The sequence below is a fragment of the Acipenser ruthenus genome, chromosome 15 (genome assembly GCF_902713425.1).
Source record: "Acipenser ruthenus chromosome 15, fAciRut3.2 maternal haplotype, whole genome shotgun sequence".
NCBI lineage: Eukaryota > Metazoa > Chordata > Actinopteri > Acipenseriformes > Acipenseridae > Acipenser > Acipenser ruthenus.
This window is the reverse complement of record NC_081203.1, coordinates 9,244,575-9,263,711: the sequence shown is the minus strand read 5'-3', so window position 1 is coordinate 9,263,711 and position 19,137 is coordinate 9,244,575. Positions and strand designations below refer to the sequence as shown.

At 40.0% G+C, this 19,137-nt stretch overlaps 1 protein-coding gene across 2 annotated transcripts in view; it reads right to left on the bottom strand.

The window, feature by feature from the left end:
- LOC117422622 (golgin subfamily A member 1-like) overlaps positions 1–11,074 on the bottom strand; it is a 71,225-nt gene extending 60,151 nt beyond the window's left edge. The window contains exons 1-3 of one of the 2 annotated variants that reach the window (XM_058987146.1): positions 10,831–11,074; positions 1,580–1,824; positions 291–381 (exon numbers count right to left, since the gene is read on the bottom strand). In XM_058987146.1, coding sequence (XP_058843129.1) covers positions 291–381; positions 1,580–1,714 — 226 coding nt within the window. In that variant the 5' untranslated portion in view covers positions 1,715–1,824; positions 10,831–11,074. The remainder of the gene's footprint in view (positions 1–290; positions 382–1,579; positions 1,825–10,830) is intronic. The other variant, XM_058987144.1, reaches the window with a different exon arrangement.
- Positions 11,075–19,137: the final 8,063 nt, after the last annotated feature.

Below are 19,137 nucleotides of genomic sequence, written 5' to 3'. Positions count from 1 at the left end.
GTCTTGAACATGGGAATAAACACTGAATACAGTGTTTATTGTGTCAGTTTACCATATTAAATTGTTCACCTTATCCATTGAAACACCATGATATATATGTTAATAGTGAAACACGTTTCAGAAGTTTCACTTTACTCTTCGTATGTTATCAGTGCATGTACATACCTTACACGCCTCTTACCTGATCATTTGCTTGCGCTCACTAGCAATTCAGTTCAAAGTCTGCTTGCCTATAATGTGTGTAGACAGAGATACAGAGATACGATTCTATTATATGTATCTATAAATACCTGACAATTTCGCCTCCAGTTTCCTAATTTGATAATTTCTTCTGAGGAGCTGGGATGACAGATCATCTCTGGAACTGCTCCCATCAGAGGCCTAGAGAAAGAAAGGGATTCAGTCATTTTATCATAAATAGATTTGCATTTGTTTGTTGTTTTTCTTTGATGAGAATGAACCCTCTCTAAAGTTAGAAGGCTAGCAGTTGAGAAAGGTTTTCTGAATACCTACAGTACACGTGTTTAAATAACCACAGGCAAGGTTTGTGAACAAGGACCAACATCACCTCTAGGGAGCAGTAGTACAATGCACAATGTCACTGTTGAAAAGACAATGAATAGCCTGCTATTGTAATGTTGCATTGTCTTTTTCAGTTTAAGTAAAGAGGAACATATATTTTGGTTTCTGGCTTAAGAAGTTTTCCAGATTCACCAAAACAAAAAGTCATAACAACAACTCCTATATCTGAAGCCTATCTTGAAAGTCCTTAATCACATCAGCACTTCATATAGATCTATTCAGGAAAATACTGCTGTATTTGGAGAATCATTGCGATTATTGTAAAAAATAAATCAGATGTGGGTATTTGGTTAAATGCGTTATACCTTTCTATATATTAATTCCATCAAAAGTTCTCAATTATAAATAGAGTATTTTAACTATATAATTCCCACGTTCAGCTAGTTTATTTATTTCCTGTGTAATGGCCAGTTTGTACTTCTCCCTCCACACTCGAAGTCATATTTACTTCAGATTCCCCCGATACTGTTTTTTTGTTTTTTATAAAGATAAAGGTTACCACTCAGAATACGTCAATGACACTGTTTGAAAAGTGATATCTATTGTATAATCCTAATAGGTTTCAATTGATACCTGTTAAGTCATTTGTGTATCTCAAATCACAACTGAGAAATGTGTTAAAAGTAAAACTGATTTAATTTACTTTTTTTCAGTTAAAAGAAAGTGTGATTGCACTTTGTCTGAAACCCATTCTCAGGTTTCACTTACACAGCACATTTAACTTAAGTTAACTCCCTCCCAGCACAGCAGTACCCGATTCGACCGTGTGTGTGTGTTTTTGGAAAATTATATTACTAATGCTAAAGTTGTTTTTTTTAATTTAAAAGAAAAAACAAAAAAAAGTACTTTCTCCTAAATTATGTACAAATATGAAAAAAATAATAATAAAAAAAAAAAAAAAAAACACAAAAAGTTTAGACGACACAAAAGTAACTTCATGCAGAGTGCACTTTAGTTCTTGTCCCTCCAACTGACCAATGCAAGTGTTAATACATACAAAGTCATCTCCAGAGTCTGCTCCCACTGAAGTGATGGACTCCTTGCTGACAGATCTGGGAATGCGCCCTCCAGCCCCAGAGCGAGGAACAGTCGCTGCCTCTTCTGCTATCTTCTTCTTCAGCTTTGCAAACATCCCGAGTGTTAAAGTGAGCCAGTTCAGGAGTCCAGCAGCAGTGTCACCTCAGCTTATCAACGCCTGAAGCCTGTCAGTCAGTTCACTGGTTTAACTGATGATTACAGAAACTGAATAAAAAAAAAAAAAAAAATCAGGTTTGGAAAAATCTTTTTTTTTTAAAAAGGCATCAATTTATCTTCCTATATGAATAACCCATGCTATTATCTTTATGTTTGTCCTGTATTCATATAGTCAAACCCTTTTAATAAAAAAAAACATTAAAACACATTGATGTGTTGATACAATAAATATGCCTTCTTTACTGTGGAACTTCGAATATATAACTTGGTATTGCATGGATTACCACAGCATATGGATGTAATCTATTTTCTGTACATGTTCATCACAATGTAATATAATGTTATACTTTGATTTTCAAATGTGATATTAAGTAGTGATTGTATAAACCCAGAGTGTAAGCTATTATGATGAACTTGTCCCTACACTATATTCTTGCTAGGACATTTACAATGTACCGATAATAAGCACAGGGTGGCATTAACTGGAGTGATCTTAAGCGACTTTGATTGTTATTCTATGTTATTTATTTTTTAAGGGCTGTAGAAAATGTATTTGACTTAATGTAATATGTATCATTTTGTATGTCATGTGTATTTTATTCTACAAAAATATATTGAATGTGTTCCTGAAATAAGTATACAGGGCTTGAATTTCATTTTTGTGTGCTGGGGGGCATTTCCCCACCTATGCTGCAGCCAAATTTTAGGGGGAATGGCAAAAAAAAGGCACTTTTGCATATAAAAAACTATATATATATATATATTTTTTTTACTGCATCATCATTCACACTGATGTTGCTTTAACCCTTTGCGGTCCTATGTCGGACCTGGTCCGACATTGCAATTATTCCTATCCGGTCCAATGTCGGACCCTGACACGCACTTAATAAATGGACTGCAAAGGGTTAAAATAAGCTGCTTTCAGGAGACCTAACAGCTGTTCACTGTGAGACAGAGCACTCTCCATTGCTTTTGCCATTGAAGTCTTTACATGCAGCAGAAGAAAAAGGTGCTTTTCTTTTTAACCAGCGCTCCATTTCTTTTTTTTTTCCCCGACTCTACAACCCTATTTCCGCCTGTTTTTCACTGTTTTCATTTGTGTGTTTAACTATTGGATAGTTTGTACTGCATGCATGTAACATATCAAATGAAAGGCCACAAAATGTCCTTTCATATTATGTAAGTTGCAACAGGACCAGGCATACTATGTGGTAGAGATGAGAATATATGTTAAAAAACAAAACCAAAAAAAAAAGTGCCCGAGTAATATGTGCATAACCTTCGGTGTGAGTTTTAAGAGTTAAAGCGAAAGTCACCGCTTGCAAATAAACACCTAGATAGACTTAATATCATCTTTTTTTTTCAAAACTGTTTACTGTACTTACTGCAGTGTACTGAGTTTCTATAATGCTTAAAGATAGAGGCCAAGAATCACGTACAAGAGAATAAAGTCTCGCAGCACTTAAGATATTCAGCACTACTTGTATTTACAGTGCCTATAGTAAGTATTCACCCCCCTTAGACATTTTCACAGTTTGTTGTGTTACAACCTGAAATCTTGATGCATTTAAATAGGATTATTTTTCCTTTGATTTACACAACCTACTCAACACTTTCAATGTGTGAAAAAATCAGGGCGTGAAAAAACATATCAATTAAAAATAAAAACCTGAAAAATCTTCATTAGATAAGTATTCACCCCCTCTGCTATGACACCCCTAAATAAGCTCAGGTGCAACCAATTGCCTTCAGAATTCACACAATAAGTTAAATGGAGTCTATCTGTGTGCAATAAAAGTGGTTCACATGATTTCAGATTAAATACACCTGTCTCTGTAAGGTCCAACAGTTGGTTAGTGCATTTGAAGCAAAGATACTACCATGAAGACCAAGGAGCTTTCAAAACAACTCCGGGATAAAGTTGTGGAAAGGCACAGATCAGGGGAGGGGTATAAAAAGATTTCAAAGGCATTGAATATCCCTTGGAGCACAGTCAAGTCGATCATTAAGAAGTGGAAGGTATACATCACCACCCAGAATCTGCTTAGAGCAGGCTGTCCTCCCAAACTGAGCAGCCGGGTAAGAAGGGCATTGGTCAGAGAAGCCAGCAAGAGGCCAATGACAACTTTGAAAGACCTACAGCGTTCCATGGCTGAGATGGAAGAAACTGTCCGTGTGTCAATAGCTCAGGTACTCCACAAATCTGGCCTGTATGGAAGAGTGGCAAGAAGGAAATCATTTCTGAAAAAAAGACCCTGTAAAATCCTGCTTGGAATTTGCAAAAAGGCATGTGGGAGACTCTGAAAAGATGTGGCAAAAGATTCTGTGGTCCGATGAAACAAAAATTAAACTATTTGGCCTAAATGCAAAAAGTTATGTCTTGCACAAACCCAACACAGCACATCAGCTAGGTAACACCATCCCTACTGTGAAGCATGGTGGTGGCAGCATCATGCTATGGGGATGCTTTTCATCGGCAGGGACTGGGAAGCTTGTCAGGGTACAGGGCAAAATGGATGGAGCTAAATACAGGGTAATCCTTGAGGAAAATCTGCTTCAGTCTGCAAAAGACCTAAGACCCAGATGGAGATTCACCTTTCAGCAGGACAATGACCCCAAGTAGAAAGCCAAAGCAACACTGGAGTGGCTTAAAAACAAGAAAGTGATGTCCTAGAGTGTCCCAGTCAAAGCCCGGACTTGAATCTGATTGGGAATCTGTGGCAAGACTTGAAGATTGCTGCCCACCAACGATCCCCATCCAACTTGACAGAGCTTGAACAATTTTGCCAAGAAGAATGGGCGAATATTGCACGATCCAGATGTGCAAACCTGGTAGAGACCTACCCCCAAATGACTCACAGCTGTAATTGCTGCCAAAGGTGGTTCTACCAGGTATTGACTCATATGGGGTGAATACTTATCTAACCAAGGCATTTCATTTTTTTATTTTTCATTAACTGTTGTTTCACAATAAAAATTCTCTTGTCTCTTCAAAGTGTTGAGTAGGTTGTATAAATGAAAGGAAAAAAAAAATTCCATTTAAATGCATCAAGATTTCAGGTTGTAACACAACAAACTGTGAAAACGTCCAAGGGGGTGAATACTTACTATAGGCACTGTATTTGTTTATTTTAACCAGAGCTACTCAGAATGCGGCTCATAGTGTTTTCGTCACTGACACCCACTTCCTTAGAGATTGTTGTAGCGTTTCAAGCATTCTAAAAAAATACAGTAGCTTGTTGTCTTAAAATATCTTTGCGGGATTTTCCCGCACTGAAAGTTGCAGATATATGCATATCTTTGCGCGATTCCCGCGATCCTGCGCTGAAATTCAAGCCCTGAGTATAAGCATAATTATAAAAAAGTGCTGTTTACAGACTTTGAGAACACTGCCTGTGTTTTACATGTGTAGTCCATCTAGAGGATAATACTTAGGAATGGTACAACGCCTGTCTATTTAATTGTCAGGTCTATTTAATTGGTGGATCTACTATTTTAGCAAATGTTTCTCAGATGTTGGCTCGGCTTTAGCCACAGTCAGGTAATCCAGAGCAAAGGCAGAAAGATACAAATACCGCAATGACACTGTCAATAGGATGTAATACAAATACCGCAATGACACTGTCAATAGGATGTAATACCACTATGGACAGCACTGATTCCACCTGACCAGTATGCTGCTCAATCATAACCGCTGCAACAATGCCATTATCATGATTACACATTTAAAAACTGTTTTTATATATTTTATATATTGTTCTTTCTGAGAGCAGGTCTTGAGCATCCCTGTGATGCATTGCGTTACCAGTAAACAGTGGTTTTAGAACAGGTGTCGTTAATTAGTGTCTTCGTTTCCGTTATTGAGTAACAACAGAATGGCTGACCATAGAAAACAATGGGAGGGCAGTGTCCGGTCGGTTGTTGTATAAACAATGGGAGAGCAGTGTCCGGTCGGTTGTTGTATAAACAATGGGAGAGCAGTGTCTGGTCGGTTGTTGTATAAACAATGGGAGAGCAGTGTCTGGTTGTTGTATAAACAATGAGAGAGCAGTGTCTGGTTGTTGTATAAACAATGGGAGAGCAGTGTCCGGTCGTTTGTTGTATAAACAATGGGAGAGCAGTGTCCGGTCGTTTGTTGTATAAACAATGGGAGAGCAGTGTCTGTTTGTGTATAAACAATGGGAGAGCAGTGTCTGGTCGGTTGTTGTATAAACAATGGGAGAGCAGTGTCCGGTTGTTGTATAAACAATGGGAGAGCAGTGTCCGGTCGGTTGTTGTATAAACAATGGGAGAGCAGTGTCTGGTTGTTGTATAAACAAGGGGAGAGCAGTGTCCGGTCGGTTGTTGTATAAACAATGGGATAGAGTATAGGTGAATGGGATTAGGGCTGGGACAATGCATCGATCCATCGAATCGTTGGAATAACCATCGATGGACAAAATAACCATTAATGGTTGGGGAAAAAAAAAAGTTCATTAATAGGACGGGCAAAATTTAAATCTACACTCTTATTCCTTGCCTTTCCTTTGGTTCCTTTAAATAATAATAATAAAGCACGTACGTTTTCAGAATAATAAGCGTGACCCCCCCCCCCCAAAAAAAAAACCTAAAGAAGAGACTAGAGGTAGGCTGCATTTCTGGATCAGATTTTTTTAAGTTAAATTTTGAATTTAATTGAATTCTAAATAATGCCGTTAGACTTTTTTTTTTTTTACAAAAGAACAAAATAGAAAAGGTAAAATGCATTGTTTGTGGCGTTTTAATGAGCTTCTGTGGCAAAACCACCAACCTGCGGGATCATTTAATAAGACAGCACCCGACAAAATACGACAGCGGAAACACAAGTAAAAAACAAAAGTAAGCAACACTTTCAGTGATAGCTTATTTTGGAAAGAAAGTTGATCCAAAAAGTGTGACAACACTTGCATGTTGTCACACAAGATATCAGACCTGTTAGTATAGTAGAGGGAGCTGCATTTAAAAATCTGATTGTGAATCTTCCTCCGGGCTATGAAATGCTCTGTCAAAAGACAATCTCCAAATTCATTACTCTGGATCACGAACGTGCAAAGGAAAAGCATATACAGGATTAAAGTCAGGAGTGTAATTCAATGTCCATCACTACCGCTGTATGGACAAGCATGGCACAAGAAGCGTTTAACAGTCATCTGCCATTACATTAAGCAAAACTGGGAACTCGAGTCAAAAGTATTAGCGACACGAAAATTACACGAGAGACACACAGCTGTGAATTCAGCAGAGGCGATCAATCAGATAAACACAGAGTCTGAAGTGGCTACAAAATGAATAGCTTGTTGTCACACGGCTGGCTGAGTGATGACGTCAGACCCAGGAAAGGAAACACGCACAGGACGGTGAAATGATGAAGGCGCTTGCTTGCGCTGGTTTATTGCAAATAAAAAGGTTGAACAAAACAGAGAACACTGACTGCACAAACAAAAACGGCGTGTTGGCCAAAGTAAATAGACAGACAGACAGACAAACGACGTGGACGAACCCAACAAGTATTGTGCGAGCCCTCTCGCACGAGTAGCATTTGTTCTTTTTGTTATTTTTTGTTTCTCCTCTTTCTCTCCCGTTCTCCACTCTCGAACACATAACCCCGAGTGAGTAAAACGTGCATCTATATATACTGTTGTGCTGGGATTCAATTACTAATTAATTATTCACTTGAATCCCAGCACATGAATTAATTATGTGCAACTTCATGCTCACATATTAAATACTTTAAATGCACGTGAAGTGCAATCCCGTGCCTAAATACAATTATACATTTTAAATACTCATGCTCATTACCCACATTATATCCCGTGTACCAACTACAATACACCAACATTAAAACACGTAACATACAACATAAAACACAAATGCACACGGGGCAGGGCACATTGCCACACTTGTGTTCATGACAATGCGGCTAAAGTGTGCAGAGCAATATCTTTGCTTTCTGCAAGCAAGAGTGCTGTGTTAGCGTGGCAAGTGTGAGCTGTGCAGGGCATAATATAAATCTCTGCATTCATTAAAGCTTGGAGGATGTATGACAAGTCCATATGTGGCAGCAGCAAGGAGACTGATTGCACATTTTAAAAAGAGTGAAATGGCAACAAGTGCTTTAAATAGGAAACAAACAGAAATGCTGAACACAGAAAAAGCACCACTCAAGTTAATACAGGACGTACAAACAAGGTGGAACACAGTTAATTATATGTTTGACCGCCTTCTTGAATTAAAATGGCCAGTTATTGCTGTTTTGTCAAACCCAGATTTGACCAAAAAGTCTGACGCAGCTACTTTAGATCTCACGACTGAGCAGTGGAAGCTAATGGCACACATACTACCTCTACTACAGCCATTTGAACTGGCTGCAGTACTTCTGAGTGCTGAGAAAAATATTATGGCTAGTTCTTTGTACCCACTTGCAACAGGGATAGAAAACAGACTGACTGAAGTTCCTGAGGAAGAAGACACACCGTCTTCTTTAATCAACTGATTTGCTAATTCCAGTTACACAGAGTTGGAGAGAATTTGTATCAGCGATTTTGTTTACATCAGCTGAATTACCTAAGAAATTAGGTTATGCCACTGCGTTTTGTGTCTTTTCTTGACCCCACGATTTCACCATCTCGATTTCCTATACGAACAGCCCAAAGCCCGCGTGAATGAAGTACTGTCTTCCAAACTAGTGAGGCTGGTGGAGGACAACCTCGAAAATGACGGAAATTGTTCCTGTACAAGTGAGTGCAGCATAGAGGACTTAGGCTACCTGTTAAAAAGAAAACAAAGACCGAACAAGCAATGGAATTGTTAATTCGTGGACGACAACAAACACACACTACTTCCAAGGAAACCTTAATCCAACAAGAAATGACAATTTATGCTTCTCAAACTCCATTAAACATCAGCAAAGATCCCCTGACACGCTTTCCCAACGTAGCAGCCTTGGCAAAGAGCATGTTAAATATCCCTGCAAAATCGGTCCCGAGCGAGCATGTGTTCAGCAAAGCAGGGATGCTTGTGAACAAACTCCATTCTTCTTTGAAACCGGAGAAAGTGGATGCCATAATATTTCTGAATAAAAACAGAAAATAAGCTCTGGAGACAGCACAGACTTTGTTACGTTGGACTTGTAAACAGTTATTCTTGTGTAGTTTTAAGTTCAACTGGAGAAACATTTACTTTTCGTGATTAGATTTGAATAAAATATATGTACTTATTATTTACACGTTTCTTTTGCATTATGAAAAAACGATGCAGTGATGCATCGGGTCTTTATGAAAACCACTATCGTCCCAGCCCTAAATGGGAGAGAGTATAGGTCACAGAGATAATCAACAAGGCTCTATTTGCAGGCTTCTTTTTTTGCTTCTATTTTATTGTATTTATACTGATAAAAGCAGCTGCTGCTGCTGCTTCCTGGTACCTGATCACTTCAGGATGCAGCACTTATTACAAATATTTGCATATCCTGACTTAAAGTAAAAATGAAGAACCAAAACTCAAAGAGGGACCAGTAAATATGTATATGGGTATATATGGGTAATACAATTGATTTTAAAGCACGGGTTAAAAATATCCATATTTTTGTAAAATAAAATCACTTTAAAATGTTCAATACAGTCCTGAATAAAACACATGATATTGTATGTATGAACATCTATTCATTCAACAACAGGGTATTATTCCAAAATACCTTGATGTGCACTTCAAGCGCTAGAAACTCACACTTGCCCTGCATCCAGTCCTGGGTTTCAAGCTTCACCAGTTTTATTATATTAATGAATGACCACGTATCGAAAGTGGTACTGATCACACTTATCAAAGCATGAATAACTGAGTCTGTAGGTTTACTAACAAGGGTTGTTAATGGAGCTACAAGGGAGGCACATTTTATTTAACATCACACCCTTGGCTCCTGAGCATTTAAATAATACACATATTGGTGAGGGTAGTGTTAGTTTCAAGCCTTGCTTTCATTATGTATGATCATTCAACAAACTATAGGGTACACTTCCAAATGATAACCTGCTGTGCTGTGTGTTATATTTCATGGACAGGTAAAATACTATAGCTGACTTACAACCTTGCCAGCTCAGTAACAGTATGATTACACCCATTGACACAATGGTTTAGGGTTACCTGATCACAGGCAATGACCGACCTTTGTTACAGACTTCGGAGCCTAACCAATCAGAGGTCTCGAATCAACCACTACCTGGAACCACCCTACAGCCCTGGGGGCGGGTCTTGGGTTATTTCAAAGAGGCCTAAAAACAGCTGACCGGCTTCAACACATAAGCATCGTAGGCCCTTTAAACACCTAGTATGAATCAATCGAGAGCACTAATAAGAACATAAGGAAGTTTACAAACGACAGGAGGCCATTTGACCCATCTTGCTCGTTTAAAACAACACTTAATCTAAAGCCACATAAATATCATTTAAACCTGCTGTTTTGTTAACGTTTAAAACATCGGTACTAATAATATTACCAATAGGACATCCAAAAATGAAAAAGTGTAAATATTATTTTAAAAATACTGTATTTTATCATACAATGTTCCTCTACCAAACCTCATTCCCTCAAAATCAAAAAACCTGTTCTGTACGAAGTGTTACATTTTCCTTAAATTATACAAGTTTAGTAAAAAAAAAAAAAAAAAAAGGTTACATTATTTTGATGCAATACCAGTTTGAGGAACTGGTTAGCACAATGTTGATATTAGCAATAGAATGCTGTATTATTCTTTCATGTAAAATGACTATATTTACATTATGAAACGCCAAACACAACAACAAAACAAGGCTGCACGAGCTACGGTTAATATGATGAACCCTTGCAGCCATCGTACGAGAGCACATTGAAAACGCAAGCAAACAAATAACCATTTAAACAATACATGCATAAACTGGCTTAAAACAAAAACAGACAATAAAGAAACTTATTTCGTTCCACCAACATATTGAGCACACCGCGGAACAAGCTGTTCGGGTCTGACAGCTTCTTACAGTACATGACTTAGTGAACAGATTTACCTTCTTAATCCCGAAAATGAAATCATACTTGGCAGTCGCCGTTCATTTCTCTCTAAACTAATTTAGAATTAGATAAAAATATTTTTAAATCTGAGTTTGTTTTTATCCAGCTTCAACTTCTTTTGCCTGCCTCTCCAGGTCGGTGTATGTGGCCGATGACGTCTCCCGAGCATCAGGGCCGTAGCGTGCACGCTCATTGGCGACTGCGGAAAGATAGGAAGAGCAGTGTTGCGATTAGACCCGCTAACAGTCAATCATTAGAAGACTAGCGTTTAACTCTTCCAGTGTCATTTTTTTTTTATTTTGAGATGCTTATTTTTAATTGACGTGGGAATTGCCAGAATATGTTATATTAGAATATGTTGTCTTCTTAAAACTATATGGAGTTGTGTGTGTGTGTGTCTGAACCGCTAAATTTAAAGAGCAAGACACAATTGGGCTCATTAAACATTGTCTTTCTATCAGTGTATACTTTTATAATACATGGATGAGTTCCATGAGTGCATCTAAGCCCATGTGTTACAAAGTCACTGAGACTTTCTAAATGGAAATTACTTTGTCATAATTGCATCTCCTGGTTTATCGTGTCACCAGAATCCATCGGTGCAATTTGAACTTATATTATATATAATTGAAAATTAGTCATTTCATTTTAGTTCATTTTCATCCTCAGTGTTTAAAGAAGCATTTCATTTGGTTTCTCCTGGTCAGGTGAGCAGTGTCCTTGCACTGCACCTGCTCAGTGGGTTATTGTGTGCATTGACAGATGCTCTATACCAGGGGTGCCCAATCCTGGTCCTGGAGGGCCGGTGTCCTCCTGGCTTTTGTTCCAACTGCCCCCTAAATTACTTAATTGGACCAATAAAGCACTTATTAAAAGCTTAATTGGTCCAATTAAGCAATTTAGTGTACAGTTGGAACAAAAACCAGGAGGGACACCGGCCCTCCAGGACCAGGATTGAGCACCCCTGCTCTATACAGTCCTCTGCAGCTGCTGTCTTACCCTGTCCATCACAAAATTTTCCACCTGTAGACCAACCAGTGGTGGCTGCTGGTAGTGCCGCCCACAGAAATGTTCGGGCTAGGACAAGTTTTTAAGTCAGGCCCGGCCCGGCCCAATACTCTAGATCAGAGATGTCAAACTCAGTTCCTGGAGGGCCGCAGTGTCTTCTGGCTTTCGTTGCACCCGAGCTCTCTGTTACTTAATTGGTCTAATTATTTGATTAACTGGACACATTTACCACTTCTCTTCAGGCCTCAGAATGTTTCCTAGGTAGTGTACCTTGAATCAAGTGCATTTTTAAAACCATCAACTGGAAAAGACCTTGAAAAATATTAAATATGTCAAATTGAACAAATAATTAGATCAATTATGTTAATTGAGAGCTTAAGTTGGAATGAAAACCAGAAGACCCTGCGGCCCTCGAGGACTGGAGTTTGACACCCCTGCTCTAGATGCTGTACTCTATAGTCACTTAAGTGCTCACCACAGTAAATTTGCATGGTCATTTTGTGGTCTTCCCATGCTTATACTCTGCAGATTCTCTAGATGCTGCAAACTATTAACTTAGCAGTAGCTCACATGGTCTGACTGCAGCTCGATCATTGGGGGGGAGTTTGAACTGCGACACATCATTAGGTACCAGGAATCAGTAGCAGCAACTTCTAAAGCAGTGTTGTATTTAAAATGTGTGCAAAAACTAAAGTGTACAAAACAAGCAGAGAACCAGAGAAAATTGCACATAATATTGCTAGTGCTTACCAGAGGAAAGAAAATGGATTTTCAAACCTGAGTTAGAATTCCTTTAATCCAGCTGGAGGTCCCCATACTGGAACAGAGTGCTGCCCTAGTTAGGTGGTTCTGAGACTCACCCCATACTGGAACAGCGTGCTGCCCTAGTGAGGTGGTTCTGAGACTCTCCCCATACTGGAACAGCGTGCCCTAGTGAGGTGCTTCTGAGACTCGTCCCATACTGGAACAGCGTGCTGCCCTAGTGAGGTGCTTCTGAGACTCGTCCCATACTGGAACAGCGTGCTGCCCTAGTGAGGTGGTTCTGAGACTCACCCCATACTGGAACAGCGTGCTGCCCTAGTGAGGTGGTTCTGAGACTCTCCCCATACTGGAACAGCGTGCCCTAGTGAGGTGCTTCTGAGACTCGTCCCATACTGGAACAGCGTGCTGCCCTAGTGAGGTGCTTCTGAGACTCGTCCCATACTGGAACAGCGTGCTGCCCTAGTGAGGTGGTTCTGAGACTCACCCCATACTGGAACAGCGTGCTGCCCTAGTGAGGTGCTTCTGAGACTCGTCCCATACTGGAACAACGTGCTGCCCTAGTGAGGTGCTTCTGAGACTCGTCCCATACTGGAACAGCGTGCTGCCCTAGTGAGGTGTTTCTGAGACTCGCTCCATACTGGAACAGTGGGCTGCCCTAGTGAGGTGCTTCTGAGACTCATGGTCAGGAGCCCTGGGGGCTGCAGAAAGGTGTATTTCTGTGATATATTAATAGGGGGAGGGGTGACAGGAGCAGAGAGCCACTGGAGACGAGGCAGTTCCGGCTTAAATGCCGGTTTGGCACAATGTTATAAATTCTAAGCTAAACATCATAAAGGTATTCCAGATCAAGCAAGATTTTTTTTTTATTTAACAGCAAGAAAGGTAATTTAATACATTGAAAAAACAGAAAAGTAGTAACTGCTCAAAACACAGCTGAAACAAATGAGTGTGGCTTGGTACAAAAACATAACCACCCCATACAGCAAGTACAGCTCTTTCATTGACTAAACTTGTTTACCTCCACCAAGCTTTATCTAAGTACCTGGACAGCAGGCTTCACCACAACATTCATACAATTGTTCAGTTTCATTTTTTTTATCATTAAACCAAGTCCCTCACACTCTTCAGCAAAATGGCCCAGTACTCGCTCTGGCCAGGATTTTTATACAATCTAACCTGATAATTGATTAATTGAATTCCACCCCCTTCCCACTGAAAGCATGGAATTCCTGGGATTTACAATTACCCAATTAACCTAAGCCCATTTTCGTATCTTGTGAGTTGCCCAGTTTTGTCAGCCTTCCTTGGTTTCTTAACTGCAGACTGGCTTTTTCCCTTGGCCCTTTTGTTTAACCTGCAATTACCACTGCCTGCCCTGCTGTTACAGGGGCCATGGAAGACACAAGTCAATTCAAAGGGGGTCTCAGCTGAAAAAGTTTGAGTACAGCTGACTAATAGAACGCATCACAACTCATTACAGACGAGTCCCAGCCCTGCATTCTCAAAACTGATGAATGAACTTCCTAAAGGAAATGGGGGCAGTAATCATTTAGAAATGTCACGCATCCCACCAGAACAATTTAACACCTGCAGGCTTGCCAAATCAAATCAGTGCTGGCTGCCCATGGTCGCACTACACTACAAAAGGTGAACAATTTGAAAGGGGGTGTAGACTTTCTATAGGCACTGTATATATATATATATATATATATATATATATATATATATATATATATATATATGTGTGTGTGTGTGTGTGTGTGTGTGTGTGTGTATGTACAGTGCCTATAGAAAGTCTACAACCCTTTTCAAAATTTTCACCTTTTGTTGCCTTATAGCCTGGATTTAAAATGCATTAAAACAGTTTTTTTTTTCATTGATCTACGCATCCTACCCCACAACTTCCAAGTGAAAAAAATATTCTAGAAATTTGTAGAAAAATTAATAAAAAATAAAAACTGAAATAGCTTGGTTGGATAAGTGTCCACCCCCCTTGTAATAGCAATCCTAAATTAGCTCAGGTGTAACCAATCACCTTCAAAATCACACACCAAGTTAAGTGGCCTCCACCTGTGTTAAATTGTAGTGATTCACATGATTTCAGGATAAATTCAGCAGTTCCTGTAGGTTCCCTCTGCTGTGTAGTGCATTTCAAAGCAAAGACTCAACCATGAGCACCAAGGAGTTTTCAAAAGAACTCTGGGACAAAGTTGTTGAAAGGCACAGATCAGGGGATGGGTATAAAAAATGTCAAAGGCCTTGAATATCCCTTGGAGCACGGTCAAGACGATTATTAAGAAATGGAAGATGTATGGCACCACCAAGACCCTGCCTAGATCAGACCGTCCCTCCAAACTGGATGACCGAGCAAGAAGGAGACTGATCAAAGAGGCTACCAAGAGGTCAATGGCAACTTTGCAAGCGCTACAGGCTTGTATGGCCAAGACTGGTCAAATTGTGCATGTGACAACAATATCCCAAGCACTCCACAAATCTGGCCTGTATTATACTCAAGAAACACCACCTTGAATCCCATGTGGCAAAAAGTTTTGTGATCTGACGAAACTAAAATGGAACATTTTGGTCTAAATTCAAAGCGTTATGTTTGGCACAAACCCAACACAGCGCATCACCCAAAGAACACCATCCCTACTGTGAAGCATGGTGGTGGCAGCATCATGTTATGGGGATATTTCTCATCGGCAGGGACTGGGGCACTTGCCAGGATAGAAGGGAAAGTTAATGGAGCAAAGTACAGAGAAGTCCTTGAGGAAAACCTGCTGCCCCCTGCAAGAAAGCTGAAACTGGGACGGAAGTTCACCTTTCAGCATGACAATGACCCAAAGCACACAGCCAAATCTACACTGGAGTGGCTAAGGAACAAAAAGGTAAATGTCCTTGAGTGGCTCAGTCAGAGCCCGGACCTAAATCCAATCGAAAATGTGTGGCATGACTTGAAGATTGCTGTCCATCAACGCTCCCCAAGGAACTTGACAGAGCTTGAACAATTTTGTAAAGAAGAATGGTCAAATATTGCCAAATCAAAGTGTGCAAAGTTGGTAGAGACAGACTAACAGCTGTAATTGCTGCCAAAGGTGCTTCCACCAAGTATTAACTCAGGGGGGTGGAGACTTATCCAATTATGATCTTTCAGTTTTGTATTTTTAATATATAATCTTTTTCTCAATAAAACCTTTTTTTCCCCTTAACGGTGTGGAGTATGGTGTGTAGATAAGTGGAAAAAATCCTCATTTAAATGCATGAAACTCTGAGGCACTGACACAACAAAATGTGAAAAAAGTTCAAGGGGGTGTAGACTTTCTATAGGCACTGTATGTATATGTGTATGTATGTATATTTGTGTGTGTGTGTGTGTGTATGGCACAGTGGCTGATTGTGAACAGGTGCAGAGGTGATGCAGTGCAGGAAAAACACAGACAGAGATTGTAATCCGGTATGGAAAAGGGGTATTTTATTTTTATACTCCAGGTCTGGAGACCAAAACAATGATCCCCAGCAATACACAGCAATGTGTAATACGCAGGGTTAATTAATAACGGGTTGCAGTCCCAAACAATAAACACAGGTATCACTCTCATAATATACATACACAGTCACCAGTCCTGGGTGCGTGCTGTAGTGCTTGTGATGGGTGATATAGTTTAATGAGTGACAAATAGTGCAGTGCTGTTCTGGGTTTTTATGCTGGCCCTTAGCGACAGCTCCGGAACATGTTAGCTGTCTATAAAACACAAGTAACAATTATAGACAAGACAAACACTCACGATATTTTATAAAATGTTGCTGCACGGGTCCCTCCGGGTTATGTTCCCATAACCAAAGAGAAGGAACTGATTACGACTCTCCGTCCACCTTATATGCTGTCACGCATGACCCCTTGGGAAACAAATGCAGCTGCCTTTACAATCAGCGGCTGCTACATTGTTTACTTTCCGGGTCAATACGTTCTTGCAATGGAGTCTCGCCTTTTTCCAGACCGGCCAACTTCCCGACCCGGGAAAGAACTGTCAGTCCAGCCCATCTAAACTCTGTGTTACAACCAGAACTCATTATATTTCTGTCACAGTATGTACGTATGTATATATGCATGCATGCACACACATACACATATTATATTATATATATATATATATACACACATATTTATACACATATACATACACACACACACACACATATATATATATATATATATATATATATATATATATATATATATATATATATATATTGTGAAGGTAATAGCAGCGACTCCTTTAAGGAATGGTGTCGCGGGAAAAGAAACTACACGCCCCAGAAGGCTCAGCATGAATTAGAAAGGCGGTGTTACACTGCTTAAAAGGAAGCCAGGCAGAATAGGTGTGATCATGGGGAACACTGCTGGATTGTCTTGCCTGGGAATACATTCTGCTTTACGCTACCTGTGCAAGCTTTGGAATCGAATGTGTCTTTTGCTACCTCGTGCAGTTGAATAGTAAGTACGTGACTTCCCAGTCACCATTATTATTATAAATTCAAGTATAGTGTGTTTTTCGTGTTTTTGTTTTGGGTTTTTCCCTGTTGACTTACATGCTGCATACGTTATTTTTTGTTTCTTTCTGCCGTTATTATTAGGAGTATATGGGGCTCGTTGCTGCTTAGACACGGCAGTGTGTACTGGATTTCTATTGGGGTTTGTAAACAAAGAGAAACAGACCCGGGACTGGTTAGGGTCATATTTATGTGATTTGTAGAATTAGCAAACGGCAAGACGCTGGGAAGAGTATACAAAGATCCAGAGACTCAGACACGGGACTGTGTTTATTTACTGCTCGGTACTGGTTTATCCAGAGCCAACTGTTCAAGGAAAGGTGTCATCAGTTCCCCGTTTTTTTGCGAGTGAAGACAACATTGCTCCGTGGCGGTTCTGGAACATTTCAGTTATAGTAACCTTGCCACGCTCTCCAGCTACCACATGGGTGTGTCGTTGGCCCACTCCAACAAAAGAGGGTCTGTTCTTTTCTTTGTCTGTGTTACTGGCTCACTCCACCAGAGGGGCCCATACCCTGCTTACCTGTGTTACCAGTTCACTCCACCAGGGGGTGCCCATACCCTGCTTACCTGTGTTACCAGTTCACTCCACCAGGGGGTGCCCATACCCTGCTTACCTGTGTTACCAGCTCATTCCACCAGAGGGAGCCCGTACCCTGCTTACCTGTGTTACCCGCTCATTCCACCAGAGGGGCCCATACCCTGCTTACCTGTGTTACCAGTTCACTCCACCAGGGGGTGCCCATACCCTGCTTACCTGTGTTACCAGCTCATTCCACCAGAGGGAGCCTGTACCCTGCTTACCTGTGTTACCGGCTCATTCCACCAGAGGGAGCCTGTACCCTGCTTACTTGTGTTACCGGAACACTTCACCAGAGGGAGCCAAACAGCTACTTACCTGTGTTCCTGGCTTATTCCATGAGGAGAAGACATTCTTCATTGCTTGCCTGCGTTTCCGGACGCAGACGATCCGCAGGCAGAGCCTGTGGCCGCTTGTCATTGTGAATTAGTATAGAGAGGGGAGAAGAAGTGAGTTAATTAGGAGCCTGTACAGGGCACAGTACACATTGTTTAATTATTTCTTGTAAAAATATTGTAAATAAAGTTACGCACCTGAACATGCAGTGAGTCCAATTCTGTCTGTCTGGAAGGAAACCTCGGTGTACAGCAGCAACACACTACTAGTCTGGTTACAAATATATACAAATATAAAATTTGACATATATTTTTATATTACATTGTCTTATTTTCTTATTCTTTTTACAATAGGCGCTCAATAGTTTATTATTATTATTGCATCACAGGGCTTAAAAATGAGCAACTTTTTCCTATTTTTTTTTTTTTCAACTACAATGAGCCAAAGAATGTTCCTTTTAACAGTCAAAACCCAGTCTGTCTAGGAGTCACGAGGCATTCTGTCGAAACAGGTACTCCTTATTGAACAGTGTTTGTGTTACATTAAGCCATTTACATCATAAAGGCATAGATTCTAACGGTTTTTATTTTAAATTATGCAGGTAAATAGTAGCTTAGTTTCTTTCACGTATATATTAAAACTATGCTCTTAACTTCAACTGTAAAACATACAAGGCAATGAGACACACAGTTGCGCCAGCTGTCAGCCATTTTGAAAAAAGGGTTTCTTTTGAAACTCCAAAGCAGCAGCACTTCTGATCGATTTTAAAATCTGCTTTTAAAAGGTCATGCTTAAGAACATAAAGTTTACAAATGAGAGGAGGCCATTCAGCCCATCTTGCTAATTTGGTTGTTAGTAGCTTATTGATCCCAGAATCTCATCAAGCAGCTTCTTGAAGGATCCCAGAGTGTCCGCTTTAACAACATTACTGGGGAGTTGGTTCCATACCCTCACAATTCTCTGTGTAAAAAAGTGCCTCCTGTTTTCTGTTCTGAATGCCCCTTTATCTAATCTCCGTTTGTGACCCCTGGTCCTTGTTTTTTTTTTCAGGTCAAAGAAGTCCCCT